The 16,658-nt window shown below is 33.1% G+C and overlaps 3 protein-coding genes across 3 annotated transcripts; all 3 read left to right on the top strand.

The window, feature by feature from the left end:
* Positions 1 to 350: 350 nt before the first annotated feature.
* Positions 351 to 2,931, top strand: LOC145597257 (patellin-6-like). Its single transcript, XM_081653400.1, has 4 exons — positions 351 to 1,271; positions 1,557 to 1,681; positions 2,253 to 2,394; positions 2,671 to 2,931. The coding sequence occupies exons 1-4, from the start codon at positions 351 to 353 to the stop codon at positions 2,929 to 2,931; spliced, it is 1,449 nt and encodes a 482-aa protein (XP_081509526.1).
* A 1,087-nt stretch (positions 2,932 to 4,018) lies between these two features.
* On the top strand, positions 4,019 to 6,318 carry LOC145598624 (11S globulin seed storage protein Ana o 2.0101-like). Its single transcript, XM_081655000.1, has 4 exons — positions 4,019 to 4,418; positions 4,654 to 4,928; positions 5,120 to 5,581; positions 5,706 to 6,318. Exons 1-4 carry the CDS (start codon positions 4,115 to 4,117, stop codon positions 6,102 to 6,104), a joined length of 1,440 nt encoding a protein of 479 aa, XP_081511126.1. The 5' UTR covers positions 4,019 to 4,114; the 3' UTR covers positions 6,105 to 6,318.
* A 6,636-nt stretch (positions 6,319 to 12,954) lies between these two features.
* On the top strand, positions 12,955 to 15,705 carry LOC145598485 (uncharacterized). Its single transcript, XM_081654845.1, has 3 exons — positions 12,955 to 13,113; positions 13,249 to 13,378; positions 14,805 to 15,705. Exons 1-3 carry the CDS (start codon positions 12,981 to 12,983, stop codon positions 15,529 to 15,531), a joined length of 990 nt encoding a protein of 329 aa, XP_081510971.1. The 5' UTR covers positions 12,955 to 12,980; the 3' UTR covers positions 15,532 to 15,705.
* Positions 15,706 to 16,658: the final 953 nt, after the last annotated feature.

Genomic DNA, 16,658 nt, shown 5'->3' with positions numbered 1-16,658 from the left:
TGTCATTATTAATAGGATTAAAATTTTAAAATAGGATTGCCTAGATATAGTATTGCCTTGTCTTATATCAAAATCTTTCTATCCGTTAAGTTGGGAGTAAATTTTGGCGAATAAACAAGCATGTTTAAGTATAGACGTCTTGGTTATAGTACTAGATTCACGACATCCATGTTTTTCACCTTTGGAAAAGATAAGATTTTTCTGACATTATATAGTTGCAATTTTTGAGAACCTTAAAAATCCTTCAAATGATTCGTTACATTGGTTAAATTAAGAATTGATTATAGCTTCTGATTAATGACCTAGGCTTAAGGGATCATAAGAACAGCTTAAAGAAATCATTAATATCAATGATCACCATATCATCTCATGACCTCATCAGAGGCATAGCAACCCAGCCAACGGAAACTCCGGCCACTGGTGCTGTTGTTGGGGAAGCAAGACAACCATCCAAGGTGGGAGGATTGTTTGACGACGATGATGAGGGGTCAAGCCTTAGTGAAGAAGAATCAGATCACGAGGACTTTGTTATTGAAGGAAAAGGGATAAACCATAGTAATAATTTCGATTATGATTCCTCAACAAAGGGGAAGGTACCAAGTAGGAGGAGGAAACTATTCAGACGGCGTTGGAGAAGAATGAAGACAAAGAAAGCATTAATCGAATTGAAGTCGAGATTAGAGGATGCCCTAAATGGGAACTACTTCCTTAAAGAAGAAAGAAATGGGATGTCACAAAACTTTAGGGACATTACCCTTTGGGGTGTGCCCTTATTGCCAAGCAAAGGACATGAAGGGACAGATATAATCTTGTTGAAATTCCTTAAAGCCCAAAATTATAGGGTTAATGAGGCATTAGAAAACCTTAAGCATACCTTAATTTGGAGGGCAGAACAAAGAATTGATGATATTACTAATGAAAATTTAGGGGATAAAAAGGAGCTTAACAAAATGGTGTTTATAGATAGTGTTGATAATGAAGGGCATCCTTTGTGTTTTAATTCTTATGGGGCTTTTAAGGACAAAGAATTGTATACCAAAACATTTGGGACAGAACAAAATAGGAGAGACTTTCTTAGATGGAGAGTTCAGTTTATGGAGCAAAGCATCAAAAAATTAAGTTTTAAGTGTGGTGGGGTGGACTCTTTTCTTTTGATTAGTGACATGAAAAATATTCCAGGTCCTGGGAGTCGTATGAAGGAGCTTGGCCCTATGAGCAAAGATGTTATCTCTGTCTTTCAACGTTATTATCCCGAGCTCATTTATAAGCATGTAAGCCGACTTGTAGTACGTATATATTATCATGATAAAATTGGAACAATATAAAAGAACTACTGTTTAAAAAGTGCAGTATGTAAATAGTCGTGGAGACCTTGTGAAATTAAATCAGTATGGTCCAAATTCACGTTAACAACTACGGTTAAAAAGTGCAATATGTAAATAAAAGAATTTTTTTATCTTTTTTTTTTTTTAAAGAATAAGTGTTTAAAGTTAGTTTATTTTGTATTCATTTTTAGAATTGTCTTTATAATCTTATTATTTTGTTTGCCCTTGCAGATTATATTAAATGCTCCCTTCTGGTACTATTTGTACCATGGTGTAGTTGCACAATATTGTACTCCTGGAACCAGAGAAAAGTTCATATTTGCAAGGCCTCACAAAGTCACTGAAACATTGTTGAAGTAAGGCTATAATACATCAACCTTCATTTTTTACAAAAATATTCCTGCTGATAAAAATTAATTTATCTCATTTCTCTTATATTAAGGGCCTTTTGGAGGCTGGGATTCCTTATCATCTCCCCAAAGATATTGTCCATTAAGTCTAACTGTCTAATAAGTCACCTGTCAAAAAAAAAAAAAAATCATTAAAGTGCATGCAAAAGACGGTATACAGAGTTCAAAAATATTACAAAGGTAAAACATAAGGATAAGGGGGTTCGAACCCTCAACATCATATAACACATATGACTATTTAATCATCTAAGCAAAAAGCGGTATACAATCAAACATATTAATATATTATGCATGTTATCCAAATAGGGCTTAGGGTTTACATGTAACCCAATTTACACACAAAATATATGACTAATGTTTGGAGAATATATTGAATGAACCTAAAATGTCATAGATTAATCTCCAACATTAAAATACTGTACTCTGCTAATATAGTTAACTTTATTTATTACTAGTATTTGGAATTAAACATAAGAATTTATATGTAATATAATTGTGTGTGTTAATATATGAACAGGTATATACCCCCTCAAAACATTCCACTCCAATATGGTGGGTTTAGACGTGATAATGATGATGAGTTCACATCTGATGACCCTGTCCTAGCGTTTGTTATCCGTGGTGGTGCAGTATCAGTTTTCAGACTTCCAATCTCTGAGGTACAAATTAACGAATTATATATAGTACTCCCTCGATTCCATAATTACTATCGCTTTAGGTACTTGAGAATAAATCAATATTTGACTACAAGCTAATTTCTCACATACATACGTTATTGATTTTCATCACATCGTCTTTTCTTAATTTTAGTTTAGGATTTGTATTTTATTATACTAGGTCGTATAGAATATTGTGCTCTACGTACCATTCTTGTACATTTTTTTTAATTAAGTACTGGTTAAATTACATAATGGGTCGTCCTTGATCTTTTTCAGGTAAATGTAACGGTTGTATGGGAAGTAATAGTTGTAGGATGGGATGTGAGTTACAAAGACGAATTCATCCCCGACGATGAAGGTTCATACAAGATCTTGTTACATACAGAGGAGAAAGTTGAAAGTTGTGTAAGAAATTCATTTTACATAAATGAACCAGGGAAGATCACGATTTCTATTAAAAATGCTACCTACGTCAAGAAAAGGGTTTTCATCAGACTTAAAAGCAAAGCTACTTTGCCTGTGTACTTGTACAAATAAAACTAACATTTTACTGATTGTGTACTTGTACAACAGTACAAATATAACTAACATTTTATTGATTGATTAAGCAACACGTACTTCATGGCTGGGCCAGTATAATACGGAGTACGTATTTTTTGATGTACTATAAAATTTTGATATTTATCAATATGTAATGCAAGATATGTAATGTTGTTAGATTTGTAGACCGTGATAAGGCTAGTTTGTAAATAATGAAGATAGCATGACTCGAGTTTTTTGTACAAGAAGTTATAATTACAATCTATAGTTCTTTCATTCATGTATATGGTACATCAACTTCAAATACAAAATTATAACTTTGTTATAATTATAGTTTTTTATATAGTGTTATCTATAATAAATTGAGCTAATTGATTGAGGGCATGCATGTTCCATTCAACCCATAATCAATGAAAATAAGTTTGTTTTTGGTAAAATTTTTTCTTTAATTTGATCGGTTCTAAATCTTTTAATCAATGAAAAGAAGTTTTATTAAATCAATGCAAAACACTAATAAGTCTAAAAACAAATTATGATCAATAATTAATAATAGATTTTCTCCAAGTAAATTAAAAATCTTTCAGTTCAACAAAAATCAGGTGAATATATATATATATATATATATATATATATATATATATATATATATATATATATATATATATATATATATATATATATATATATATATATATAACCTTCTCATATATATATACACACACTATAACCTTCTCATATATTATAGATTTTCATCAACTATATTGCATAAATCTAAATAAATTGGGAAAAAACAAAAATCAAAAACAGGTGTTGATCATGAACAATAATACAATATATAATATTATTTGAGTAGCTAGCTACAAGGAAACAAAAAGTTAAAACTTTTTTTTTTTAATGTCTCAATCTTCCCGTTACATGTCCATATACAAATACAATAATAGTATTGTGGGCATGCATATATCAGCCACTTGCTAAAATTATCAGAATTTAGGTGTAACAAAGGTAAGCCCTCATTGCCATGCATTTTGAAGAATGGCCAAATTACAAAAATTATGTGTCACTCTTTCATCTTTCTCATTTTTCCTATAAATTCACCTCTTCAACACATACATTCTCCATTCGCCACAAATTCAATATCCTCCCTCCTAAAAAAACAAGCAAAAAAAAAAAAGAGTAAAAAATGGCTAAGTCTACTACTACATTGTTTCTTCTTAGTTGTTCAATAGCACTAGTGTTGTTGAATGGGTGCATGGGCCAAGGAAGGATGCGAGAGATGCAAGGCAATGAGTGCCAAATCGACCGGCTTACCGCCCTCGAACCGACTAATCGGATTCAGGCTGAGGGTGGGTTGACTGAGGTGTGGGACACCCAGGACCAGCAGTTCCAATGCTCCGGTGTGTCTGTTATTAGACGTACCATTGAGCCTAATGGTCTTCTTTTGCCTTCTTTCACTAGTGGCCCTGAGCTCATTTACATTGAGCAAGGTAACAATTAATAAAGTTATATACTATTCATATTAATACTTTTGTTTCTTATCACGTGTAACAAAATAATATTTTATGTCTTATAAATAATATCCTTTTGTTACATATAATAATAAGAAGCTGAGGTAATATTTCATAATTGACTGCCTTTGTAACTACGTGAGGGATTTCGGCTTGATAAGATTTTTCATCTTACCTACCAAAAAAAATAACTCGTGTGTATATTATGTTATAGGGAATGGAATAAGCGGGTTGATGATCCCGGGATGCCCCGAGACATTTGAATCAATGTCACAAGAATCATGGAGAGAGGGTATGGAGCGAGGAATGAGGGGCGGTCGCTTCCAAGACCAGCACCAGAAGATTAGGCACCTCCGTCAAGGCCACATTTTCGCAATGCCGGCCGGAGTTGCTCACTGGGCTTACAACACCGGAAATGAGCCTCTAGTTGCTGTTATCCTCATTGACACCTCTAACCATATTAACCAACTTGACAAGGATTACCCCAAGGTAATTAATACAGTCCAATATAATTATTATTCGTCTTTTTTAATTGATACATTATTTCTTATATAATTAGTATATACAATAGTCTTTTTAGCTAAGTGAAAGTATAATGTTGCACAATATATATTTACGTGCCCAAATGTAACGATTTCTTCTAGTGCATTTAATTTAATCATTGACTTATATATATGCAGAGATTCTACCTAGCTGGTAAACCCCAACAAGAGCACAGTCGCCACCAGCACAGAGGTGGAGAATCCCAGAGGGGTGAACACGGCAGCGGCGGCAACGTATTCAGTGGGCTAGACACCAAGACCGTAGCTCAATCCTTCGGAGTTGGTGAGGAGATAGCCGAGAAGCTCCAAGCCGAGCAAGACGAGAGAGGCAACATAGTCTTAGTGCAAGAGGGTCTTCATGTGATCAAGCCCCCAAGCAGCAGATCATATGAAGATGAGAGGGAACAACGCCACCGTAGCCGAAGGTCTAACGGCTTGGAAGAGACCATATGCTCGGCTCGTCTTAGTGAGAACATCGACGAACCCTCTAAAGCCGATGTTTACTCCCCGGAGGCTGGTAGACTTACCACCCTTAACAGCTTCAACCTCCCCATCCTCAATCACCTCCGCTTGAGTGCTGAGAAGGGTGTCCTCTACAGGGTAATTAATCAATCAGGGCTACATATAACCATTAAATAAATTTTTTTTTCGTACATCCTAAAATAGTATTCAGGTGTCAGGACTATGCAGGGTTAGTTCTTACTAAATTTTCTTTTTGATGCAGAACGCGATCATGGCCCCACACTACAACCTAAACGCCCACAGCATAATCTACGGTGTACGAGGACGAGGACGTATCCAAATCGTGAACGCACAAGGAAACTCGGTGTTCGACGACGAGCTAAGACAAGGACAACTAGTGGTAGTCCCACAGAACTTCGCAGTGGTGAAGCAAGCCGGTGAGGAAGGATTCGAGTGGATCGCCTTCAAGACATGTGAGAACGCTTTGTTCCAAACCCTAGCTGGCCGAACATCCGCCATCCGTGCCATGCCCTTAGAGGTTATCTCAAACATCTACCAGATCTCCCGGGAGCAGGCATACCGCCTCAAGTTTAGCCGGTCCGAAACCACCCTCTTCCGCCCCGAGAACCAAGGGCGCCAAAGGAGGGATTTGGCTGCTTAAGTTGGAAAAAACAACAATGTAGTATGCATGGCATAATGGTCACGTTATATATCATGTAATGTGAAGGAGTTTTAGGTTGTTTTTTTTAAATAATTAGGATGGATCACAAAATAAAAGGTAGTCCTTTAGAAGGTCCCTTGTTTTGAAGCTAAGGTGTTTTGTTGAGAGGATTGGAGCTGTTATGTATAAACTTGTCAATGATCAAATGCAAAGTTCCAACAACACTAAAATCGCTTCTATTAACGACTTTTAATTTACTTCTCCGCAAACAATTAACATTTTTCCAGTAACATACATACGAATTGAATAAACATAAACAATAAATATTTTTGGAGTTAAGCTAAGCATATATATAAATAGGGTCAAAACATTTCACATTTTCACCTTTTAAGACTTTTCACTTTAAACAATCGATTGATATACTTCTCTAGGAAAATGTTACCAAATTGTAATCGAGCTATGCCTAGGTTTATCATTATGCAGGGGCGGATCTAGGGGGGGTTCAAGGGGGTTCATTGAACCCACAGATTTTTCGGAAAAAAATTATAAGTTTTAATTTTTTTTTTTTTTTAAAAAAAAAAAGAAAAAAAGGGTTAAAACTAATTTATGTGAGTTAAATTATCAAATGTTAAAGCTTGGCACATTGGTAAGGGAGTGATTGTTAGAGCATTGAACCCTCCTCCTTAGGTCTTTGGTTCGATTCCTGCTGCCCTCATTTTATGTTTTTTTTTTTTTTGATATTTTTTTCCGAGTTCTTCCGTTCTTTGTGAGTTTGTGAGACCTCTTATTCCTCTACTCCTCTTAATTCTTAAATCTTTATTTAATGGTTAATCTCATTTTATGTTTTTATTTTTTTTTGTAATTTTTTTTCGAGTTCTTCCGTTCTTCGTGAGTTTGTGAGACCTCTTATTCCTCTACTCCTCTTAATTCTTAAATCTTTATTTAATGGTTGATTTTATTAAAATTAGTGATAATTAGTTAATTACATACTTATTTTTTAATTGGTTTTGATATATTGTTGAATACTTGAATTGTTGACAAATTGAATTGTAGAAACTTAGAATTTAAAATTTTTACTTGGTCTTTTAATTGATAATTAGAAGAAGTTTACATTGTTAAATTTGTGTTTATTGGGGGTTTGAGATTTTTTATTTTTATGTGTAATATTGATTTTTTGCAATAGACATATAGATTTATAGAAGTAGTAATGTATTAGCACGCTTTCAAACTATGAAAACTCGAAAAATGCTTTTGTAGGTTTTTTTTTTTTTTTTTTTTTTTTTTTTTTTTTTTTTTGTAAAATCCATCCATTTGTAATTAAAAAAAAATGAACTTATGTATTGAATATTTAGTTAATATATGATCATCATTTTTTTTTTAAAATTCCGAACCCACAGTTCGGAATTCCTGGATACGCCACTGTCATTATGAGAAATTATATCACTCCGGCCCAAGCACTACGACTAGCCACTACTTTCTTCGTTTTTTATTCTAAGTGTTATGCTTTTAACTAATAAAAATAACAATAACAATAAGTAGTGTAACAACAACAAAAAAAAAAAGATCATATTAAGAAATTTTAATTTTTTTAAATAGAATTTTACGGAGTATGTGCACTTCCAAGGGTTTAATTTACGGAGTATGTGCACTTCCAAGGGTTTAATTTACATGGAGCTAGATTGCTAGTTGTTGCCTTCTTATTATTAGTTTTCTATAATCTCATGCTTTATGTGTTTTTCATCGTTATTATTGTTGATTTGATTTGGATCTCTTACTTACAAATTTTGGATGGAAATTTTATATGTGTAGCATGCAAAATTTCTATCAAAGTGTTAATTTTAATTATAACACGGAGGTAGTAGATTAAACTCATAAATCTACAAGATGAAATTTCCAGGGAAGTTTTCGTGATTGAGAAAATTCCCCTTAACTTAATTTCTCTATATATATGTTTACTTTTTAAGTCAAGATTAATTCTAATAAACGTTTACTTGTGAAACTTCATGGTTTGTTACTATACAATAAGATGTCAAATTACAAAATGCTTTCATCACAATGATGCTCATAAAACAGAAGAATAATTATAAGCAGCTTTCATTTGACTAGCTAATTGACCATAAAGTCTATAATATACGTTCATACTTTCCAGTGTTTAATTCACAAACTTATCACTGTCACTCACAACTAATAATAATCCTCTTTCAAAGTAATGTAATATAGAGTACTAAGTACTACGTGGTAAAGTAGAAGATAATTAAAACAACTTATAGTCCACAAAGATGGGTTACTTTAAAGGTACGTCACTTTAATTTAATGCATTGACTAATAAAAGTATTTTCTTATAGTACTAGAAAACTATTTGGTTTCTCCACACAAAACCAATATATATAGACGGCATAGTACATTGCACATATGTGGATACATATAATATTCATATTTTTAGTCCTTTTCCTTAACAAAATACATTGGAAAAAGAAGTAAAAAAAAAAAAAGGAAATGGATTAATAATTGAAAACCATGACTATATTAAAGTATATACGCAGTACTCTGTCGGAGTATTATTTATTATTGATAAACGCGGGCCTAGGCCACACCCGCAAACCAAGAGAGAGAGTCCACTTCACAAGTCCAAGGAGGTTCCATCCCAAAACCATATGACAATAGGAGGAGTAGCCCATTAGCCTTATAAAGTGTTTAATTCTCTCTTATTCAACCAATGTGGGACACTTACATGTGGTGACACTTGAGAGGTTTATTCTTCAACACTCCCCCTCACATGTAAGGTCCCTTTAACTCGAGGATCACTTGATCCAATTCTATTTGGCCCAGAATACTTAATGCCATTAAAGGTCCCAAATTTTGGGCCTGGCAATATACTCAAACCATTAGAGGTCCCATACCGTGGGCCTCGCTCTGATACCATGATAAACGCGGGCCTAGGCCACACCCGCAAACCAAGAGAGAGAGTCCACTTCACAAGTCCAAAGAGGTTCCATCCCAAAACCATATGGCAATAGGAGGAGTAGCCCATTAGCCTTATAAAGTGTTTAATTCTCTCTTATTCAACCAATGTGGGACACTTACATGTGGTGACACTTGAGAGGTTTATTCTTCAACAATTATACATGTATTAGTTTGAAATCATTTGTTACATATATATTGTCTTAAGTATATAATGCCGATTAAAACCATATATGATCATTATATGTTGTCATAAACGTCCATGGTATGCTTGAGTTTACAAAATCAGTGTAAGTTACGAACGCGTAAAATGGCCGTTTAAGGGCATATTAGGTGGTTCCACCGACCTAATTGGAATCTAGGAGGGTATTAGGGGCCATGGTAAACATCTCAACAATTTTTATTTTTAGGCGAAAAAAGGTCAAAAAATTACATAATGAAGGCTATAATCCACATTTTAAAAGGACAATTTGAGGTTTTGGGGTCCGGTGGCGAAAAGTGTTGAGACCTAGGGAATATATCTCAGTGTCATATAATGTCGTTTGAAACCATATATGATCACTATATGTTGTCATAAACGTACGTATCACGCTTGATTTTACGAAATCATTTCAAGTTGTGAACGGGTAAAATGATCGTTTAAGGGCATATTGGACGGTTCCACTGACCCAATTTGACTCTCGGAGGATATTAGGGACCGTGGTAAACATCTCGGCAATTTTTATTTCTGGGCGAAAAAAGGCCAAAAAATTACAAAATTGAAGGCTATAATCCACGCTTTTTTAGGAAATTTTGAGGTTTCATGGCCCGGTAGAGAAAAGCCTTGAAACCCTAAGGGATACATCTCGGGGTTATATAATGACGTTTGAAACCATTTATGGTCATTATATGTTGTCATAAACGTTCATGGTAGGCTTGAGTTTACGAAATTATTTCAAGTTGTGAACGGGTAAAACGACTGTTTAAGGGTATATTGGATGGTTCCACCGACCCAATTTGACTCCCAGGGGATATTAAGGACCATGGTAAACATCTCGGCAATTTTTATATTTGGTCGAAAAAGGTCAAAAAATTACAAAATTGAAGGCTATAATCCTCGCTTTTTGAGGAAAATTTGAGATTTCGGCCAGGGCCCGGTGGCGAAAACCCGGCCTTGAAACCCTAAGGGATACATCTCGGGGTTATATAACGACGTTTGAAACCATTTATGATCATTATATGTTGTCATAAACGTCCGTGGTAGGCTTGAGTTTAGAAATTACTACAAATTGTGAACAGGTAAAATGACTGTTTAAGGGCATGTTAGATGATTCCACTGACCCAATTTGACTCTCGGAGGATATTAGGGATCATGGTAAATATCTCGGCAATTTTTATATCCGCTCGAAAATAAGTCAAAAAATTACAAAATTGAAGGCTATAATCCACGCTTTTTAAGGAAAATTTGAGGTTTCGGGGCCCGGTGGCGAAAAACCTTAAAACCCTAAGGGATGCATCTCGGGGTTATATAATGACGTTTGAAACCATATATGATCATTATTTGCTGTCATAAACGTTCGTGGTAGGCTTGAGTTTACGAAATTACTTCAATTTGTGAACGGGTAAAATGATTGTTTAAGGGAATATTGGATCGATGGTTCCACCGACCCAATTTGACTCCCGAAGGATATTAGGGACCATGGGAAACATCTCGTCAATTTTTATATCCGGTCGAAAAAAGGTCAAAAAATTACAAAATTGAAGGCTATAATCCACGCTTTTTGAGGAAAATTTGAGGTTTCGGGTCCCGGTGGTGAAAAACCTTGAAACCCTAAGGGATACATCTCGGGGTTATATAATGTTGTTTGAACTCTTAACCCCTATTGTATAGTTGGGTTATTAAGGGAAATGCTATACTTTAATTATTACTCGTAATCAAACAGACTTGCTTTCAAATCAATACCCTTTTCATCAACCAAGCTTGTTGGTGGAAATTATATAGCGGAGAATTCATTTTGTGACTTTTAGATCACAAGCTTGAGCTTCATATGCTTAGAAATAGAAACTTTACCTCTCCCCTCTATATCCATGTGTGGACCTTTTCCTTACTAAAATACTACGGACAAAGTAACTTCTTAATAGCTAGATTATGCTGCAGTGCATGATGTGCACACATTACTAATTTAATGTGAGCCTAGTGCAACCACAAACTATGCTCCGTAGTTAATATCTTATTGCTATCGTAACCCAATGTTTTTTAACCTTTAATTTATTTCTTAATTTATCTTACCTTTAAAATCATCAGAAACTTAAATTAATTGGTATTTTTACAAATTTATATCGAACAATATTCTTGACAAACAACGTATAAATTCATCCGGAGTACATATGATTTAATTATTTATTTATATGAAGTACGGAGTAATAAAAACCGCCAAATTGGGGTCGGGGATGAGCCATGATATCCTTGCTTTCAAGTTACTAGGTACAAACTTATATAACTCGTGACCTTCGTGGAGGCTGTCAACTACACAAATCTCTTTGATTTGTCCTCTTCGCCAACTTTGAATCAATTTTTATTTTTTTAATTTTTTAAATGAATGTTACGTAATTTGGCATGTGGCACGTTTTATTTGACTATAATATAAGGATTAATCTCTAATCAAATGAACTGTTACATTCTTGGCTTTATCGTGCGTCACTAATAATGCAACCCCACTTTTAGAGTGAGTAGTGTTAATTGAAAAATATAGGACAATTTACAAAACACTTTGAGATCTTTCCTAGAAAATACGGAATATGCCTTTTCATTAAGAAATTATTTTACATACCAAGTATGAATTTTACATGTTTTACTTTTTGGTCTTTTCTCTTTAATTATTTTTTGCTTCTTTTCTTTAAAGCTTTATTTTTATTTTTTTACTTTTCTTTTCTTTATTTTTTTTATTATATTATTTTAATTTCATGGTGCTTATCAATTATAGCTGGATTATCTTCATTAATGATAATTGAGCTCTTATTTACTTCTTCTCGTGGTTGTAGTTATACTTATTGAACTTAAAATATTTTTACGACATTGATAATTTTAAAATGGTCATCTTATCAATTTATCATAGAAGAAAGTGTAGTGTAAGTGTGTAACTATGTAAGAAGATATTTTGTAATTCTTGTACCCTCTTTAAATAATTTTATAATCCTTAATTTGACTTATTAGGCTGAAAATCACACTAACAAAAGAAAATCCTAAATTAATTGTAGATACAAAGTATATGATTTCAAAATCCTTATATATGGAAATATATCATTGACAATCACAATGGATTGATTCTAGCTTGATACTTTTTCACACAATATCAAAAGTATTTACAAATTTAATAGTAGGTATTATGGGCATGTTCACTTTATCTTAATTTTAGTTTAGTTCAGTTTAGCTCTTAATTTTTTGTTTTATATGATTTAGCTAATGTTAATGATTTAGCTAAAACTGATTGGAGTTGAACTGAACTGATTGAAACTGAACTGAAATTAAGCTGAAGTTAACAGACCCTAAATGAGATAAATAATTATAGGGTCAAATGTGTTTTATCAACTAAAATTAAATATAAAAATCGACTCTAACCAAGCGAAATAATTTTTTTAATTTAATTGAGTGAGTAATAGATTTTATATTTACAAAGTCAGACTATGTGGGTCAATATAATAGTCCTCATTATATGCATTTACCAATAAAATAAAATTACAAAAAACAACCAATACTTTCAAACAATCAATGGTATATTGGTATATATTGGACCAAAAACTAAACTCTTTGAGCATTTGGAAACTAGCAAGAGCATTCACTTTTTAGAGAGAGAAAGAGAAAATACTCTGTAATCTTTATACTCACTTTTTAGAGAGAGAAACCAAAAAAAATAAAAACAGGGGAGGAGAGAGAAAATGGGAAGAGCTCCATGTTGTGAGAAAATGGGGTTGAAGAAAGGTCCATGGACTCCTGAAGAAGATCAACTCTTGGTTAATTACATTCATCTTCATGGTCATAGTAATTGGCGTGCTCTCCCTAAACATGCTGGTAATTTAATTATTCTACTTAAAACTCGATCTTTAATTTTAATCATTTACTCGTTCATTTCTGTCTATAAAAGTTCTTCCTGTTTGGATGGTAATTGTCGTATAACTAAAAATACGCGACGTTTGATGCTTGTAGGTTTGTTAAGGTGTGGGAAGAGTTGCAGGCTTAGATGGACAAATTACTTGAGGCCTGATATTAAGAGAGGCAATTTTACTCAAGAGGAAGAAGATACTATAATCAATTTGCATCAAATGCTTGGAAATAGGTACGTCTTTTCATGATTTTCTTGCTTATTTTTTGCCATATTAAAGGCTACTTTTTTTAATTAAAACTGAATTGGTTAGTTCATGATTTTGATGAATTCCTAAAAATATTGCTGTATAAAAAAAAATCATCCATAATAATCGTACTCTCTTTATCACTAAATAATCTTATTTGGTCTCACAAAAAAATCGAAACAATAAGAACACAAAGAAACAAATAATTTTAATTAAATTGAAATGCAAAGTAAACTTCGCTATCATTTCTCTTAATAAAAGTATGGTATGATTTTCTTCAAAAAAAAGTATGATATGATTAAATTATGTTTAGTCTAAATTTTTGAACCCTTGTCAAAATAGGTATGCGTAATTTAGTCAATGTAATAAAAGTCTACTTTTTACTGTTGAAACTTGAAACAAATTGACTTGCACTAAAAAAAAAACACTAAAACAATGTTAATCAAACTTAATTAATTTTCTCAATTTTTAACCTCATCAATTTCAGATTTTATTAAAATTAAAATGATGTATTGATGTTTCAATTGATTTAACTTAATCTAAAACAACTCAAATTATAGTAAAATTAACTAAATTAATTAGTTACTTGTATGCTTATTTATTCAAGAGATTGTTGTCAGTATGTCACGGTTGCATCATAATTCACGAGTTAATATATTGATTATAAAAATAAAAATTCTGTAAGCTTTTTATGTTACGTAATTAATTTTATAAGTATTCCTCATGATTCACGAAGCAGTGGGCCAAACCCAAAAATTTGTCGCATACCAATTTACACCTAAATTAGTAAAATCATGTGGGCTGCTTACAAGATTCCTGATCAGGCTCTGACCCCTATATACTTATTTTGTAAATTAGAAATTTCTTTACGGAGCACAAAAATTTTAATTTACTAGACTTGCGATGTTAATTGCTTAACAGTTATACAATTAAGACGGCGTTATAATCTACAGTACCTTAATTCGAACTATCTAGATGACCGACATTGACTGTATATTTGTGTTTCAATAGTCAATAGTCTAAGTTAACGAATAATAATATGCTTACGTGCTTACGTTTCAAAAGTCGTGGTAATAATGCATTGATATTTTGAAAACAAACGACAACTAAATTGAAAAGGATGGGATAATTTTCAAATGTGCAAGATTTGATCGATTGAATTAAAAATTGGTAGGGATCAATGATTTTGTCATACAGTACGAATTTCATTGGTACAATTCAAGGACTACTCTGACCCCTATACAATAAGTGTACTTTAATACACAACAAATTGCGAGGGTGCAACTTGATCAATATTATAATTTCATATAGTATATAATATTAAGGCACTGAAATGTAAATTAATTTGGTTATGTTAGGATTAATTTTATTTAATTAGTTTGTAATGATTCTGATTATCATCAAAATCTTTAGGTGGTCCGCAATAGCAGCAAAATTGCCTGGAAGAACCGACAATGAGATTAAGAATGTATGGCACACTCACTTAAAGAAGAGGCTTCCTAAGCCAGAAATTGACTCCGCCACGGCCATGATCACCACCGTCGACACCACCTCCGGGCCTACCAAGAAGCGGGCTCGGAGACCGAAGTCCTCATTAAAGGATAGAGTCTCCGAGGGCCCGCCACGAAAGCACGTGAAATGCATGGATCATGCCTTGGAGAAGGATTGCTACAACAACGATAGTAGCAATAATAATAGTAATAGTAATAGTAATAATAATATCGAGGGCGACAAAGTAAGGCCTACAAGTTCGAACATACGTGAACGTGACCCAATTTCCCCACAACCATGTACAAGTGAAGTGTCTACAATCACTACTAGTACTAGTACTAGTGAAAATGACAATTGTAACAAGGAAAATGTGGTGAAAAAGGAGGGATATATCGGCGAATTTCCTGAATTCAACGACGATTTCTGGATGGAAGTGTTGTCCGTTGAGGACACCGCCATGTCGACGGAAGATCTTCCTAGTGTCTCGCAATGCTACCTAAACAATTCACCGGTGACGGAGCCAGCAGCAGCAGCGTGTTTAACGGACTCTAAGGCCGTCGCTGCTCATAGTGATGATATGGATTTTTTTTGGTATAATCTGTTGACAAGACCTGATGATCATTTACCTGAATTTTCAGAGATGTTGTGATACTTAGGTGTTCAAAATTAGGTACTAGTTAGGGTTTTTTTATTTTGGTTTTTGGTAGTTTTAGGGGGGTTTTCCCTTGATAATTCACATGTAATATGGTTGGAAATTGTCCATTTGACATAACAATTTGGTATGTTTGTGACTTGAGAATTGAGAATTTGAGACACCTTATTAAAACTAGAGTCCAAATTTGTTTATGCTCTTATTATATTCTTGGTTGGGTCTTAAATTAGCTTAACAAGAGTACAACATTTGCAAGATCGACAAAATTAGTTATTTCGACAATATTAATTATTAAACACACAATTATTTTAATTTTAATTCTACAATATAATATGTATGTATAGTTATAAGACATTATTTAATTACGAGAAATGATTTTCACACTTTATATATTGATTGTTTTGACACTCAATATGCTTTAAGCTTAGCCTTTCAAAGCAAATCAATCATCCAAAACGTTGGAATGAAGGCAAAAGGATCTTAATCTCTCAATGCATGTTACTATAAATAACAACCTTAAAACTTCGCCAATTAATCTAACATAGCATACATCCTTTATTATATAATTATAATAATGCGTCTATAGACCGTCTATTATATCTATACTATATATTAAAAGGCGTTCCTTTTAAAGGAACGGTGCCACGTGGCACTTTTCAACGTAGATGAAACCATGTCACAATGCCACGTCATTATTCAATTTTAAGTTCATTTAACAAAATAAATAAATTAAGGTTTGATCTAGATTCGAACCCGCAACCTCCAACAAATAAAGGTTTTACACTTACCATCTCAACCAACTTTTATTAGTGTTTTAAATTTCACATAATTAACATTATATATTCCTTTCAAATTAGAGGTTATTTAATTTATTTATTTTTCACAAGATTAGAAAATAAATACATATTAGGTAAAAAACCATAATATTCGAGGTAACGCCCGAATCACACTCAGATGAACATAATTATCAAATTAAAAAAGTTCAAAGTACAAAATAGCACTCCGGGGCATCGCCCGGGACACACACTAGTTGTATAATTATAACATGCGCCCACAAACTACAATTCAACATACAGAAATATTTTAGTTTGAATTGTCGATTATACAACTAATTAATGAGCGAG

The sequence above is a fragment of the Chenopodium album genome, chromosome 20 (genome assembly GCF_948465745.1).
Source record: "Chenopodium album chromosome 20, dcCheAlbu1.1, whole genome shotgun sequence".
NCBI lineage: Eukaryota > Viridiplantae > Streptophyta > Magnoliopsida > Caryophyllales > Amaranthaceae > Chenopodium > Chenopodium album.
The sequence above is the reverse complement of the archived record's forward strand: the minus strand, read 5'-3'. Positions and strand labels throughout refer to the sequence as shown.

Bases quoted from the DNA above. Each gene is read 5' to 3' on its own strand.
- LOC145597257 (XM_081653400.1), top strand. From the start codon at position 351: ATGATCACCATATCATCTCATGACCTCATCAGAGGCATAGCAACCCAG. The intron at 1,682-2,252 runs GTAAGGCTATAA...ATATATGAACAG, and splicing joins GTCACTGAAACATTGTTGAA to GTATATACCCCCTCAAAACA. The intron at 2,395-2,670 runs GTACAAATTAAC...GATCTTTTTCAG, and splicing joins TCAGACTTCCAATCTCTGAG to GTAAATGTAACGGTTGTATG.
- LOC145598624 (XM_081655000.1), top strand. From the start codon at position 4,115: ATGGCTAAGTCTACTACTACATTGTTTCTTCTTAGTTGTTCAATAGCA. The intron at 4,419-4,653 runs GTAACAATTAAT...ATTATGTTATAG, and splicing joins GCTCATTTACATTGAGCAAG to GGAATGGAATAAGCGGGTTG. The intron at 5,582-5,705 runs GTAATTAATCAA...TTTTTGATGCAG, and splicing joins AGAAGGGTGTCCTCTACAGG to AACGCGATCATGGCCCCACA.
- LOC145598485 (XM_081654845.1), top strand. From the start codon at position 12,981: ATGGGAAGAGCTCCATGTTGTGAGAAAATGGGGTTGAAGAAAGGTCCA. The intron at 13,114-13,248 runs GTAATTTAATTA...TGATGCTTGTAG, and splicing joins TGCTCTCCCTAAACATGCTG to GTTTGTTAAGGTGTGGGAAG. The intron at 13,379-14,804 runs GTACGTCTTTTC...CAAAATCTTTAG, and splicing joins CATCAAATGCTTGGAAATAG to GTGGTCCGCAATAGCAGCAA.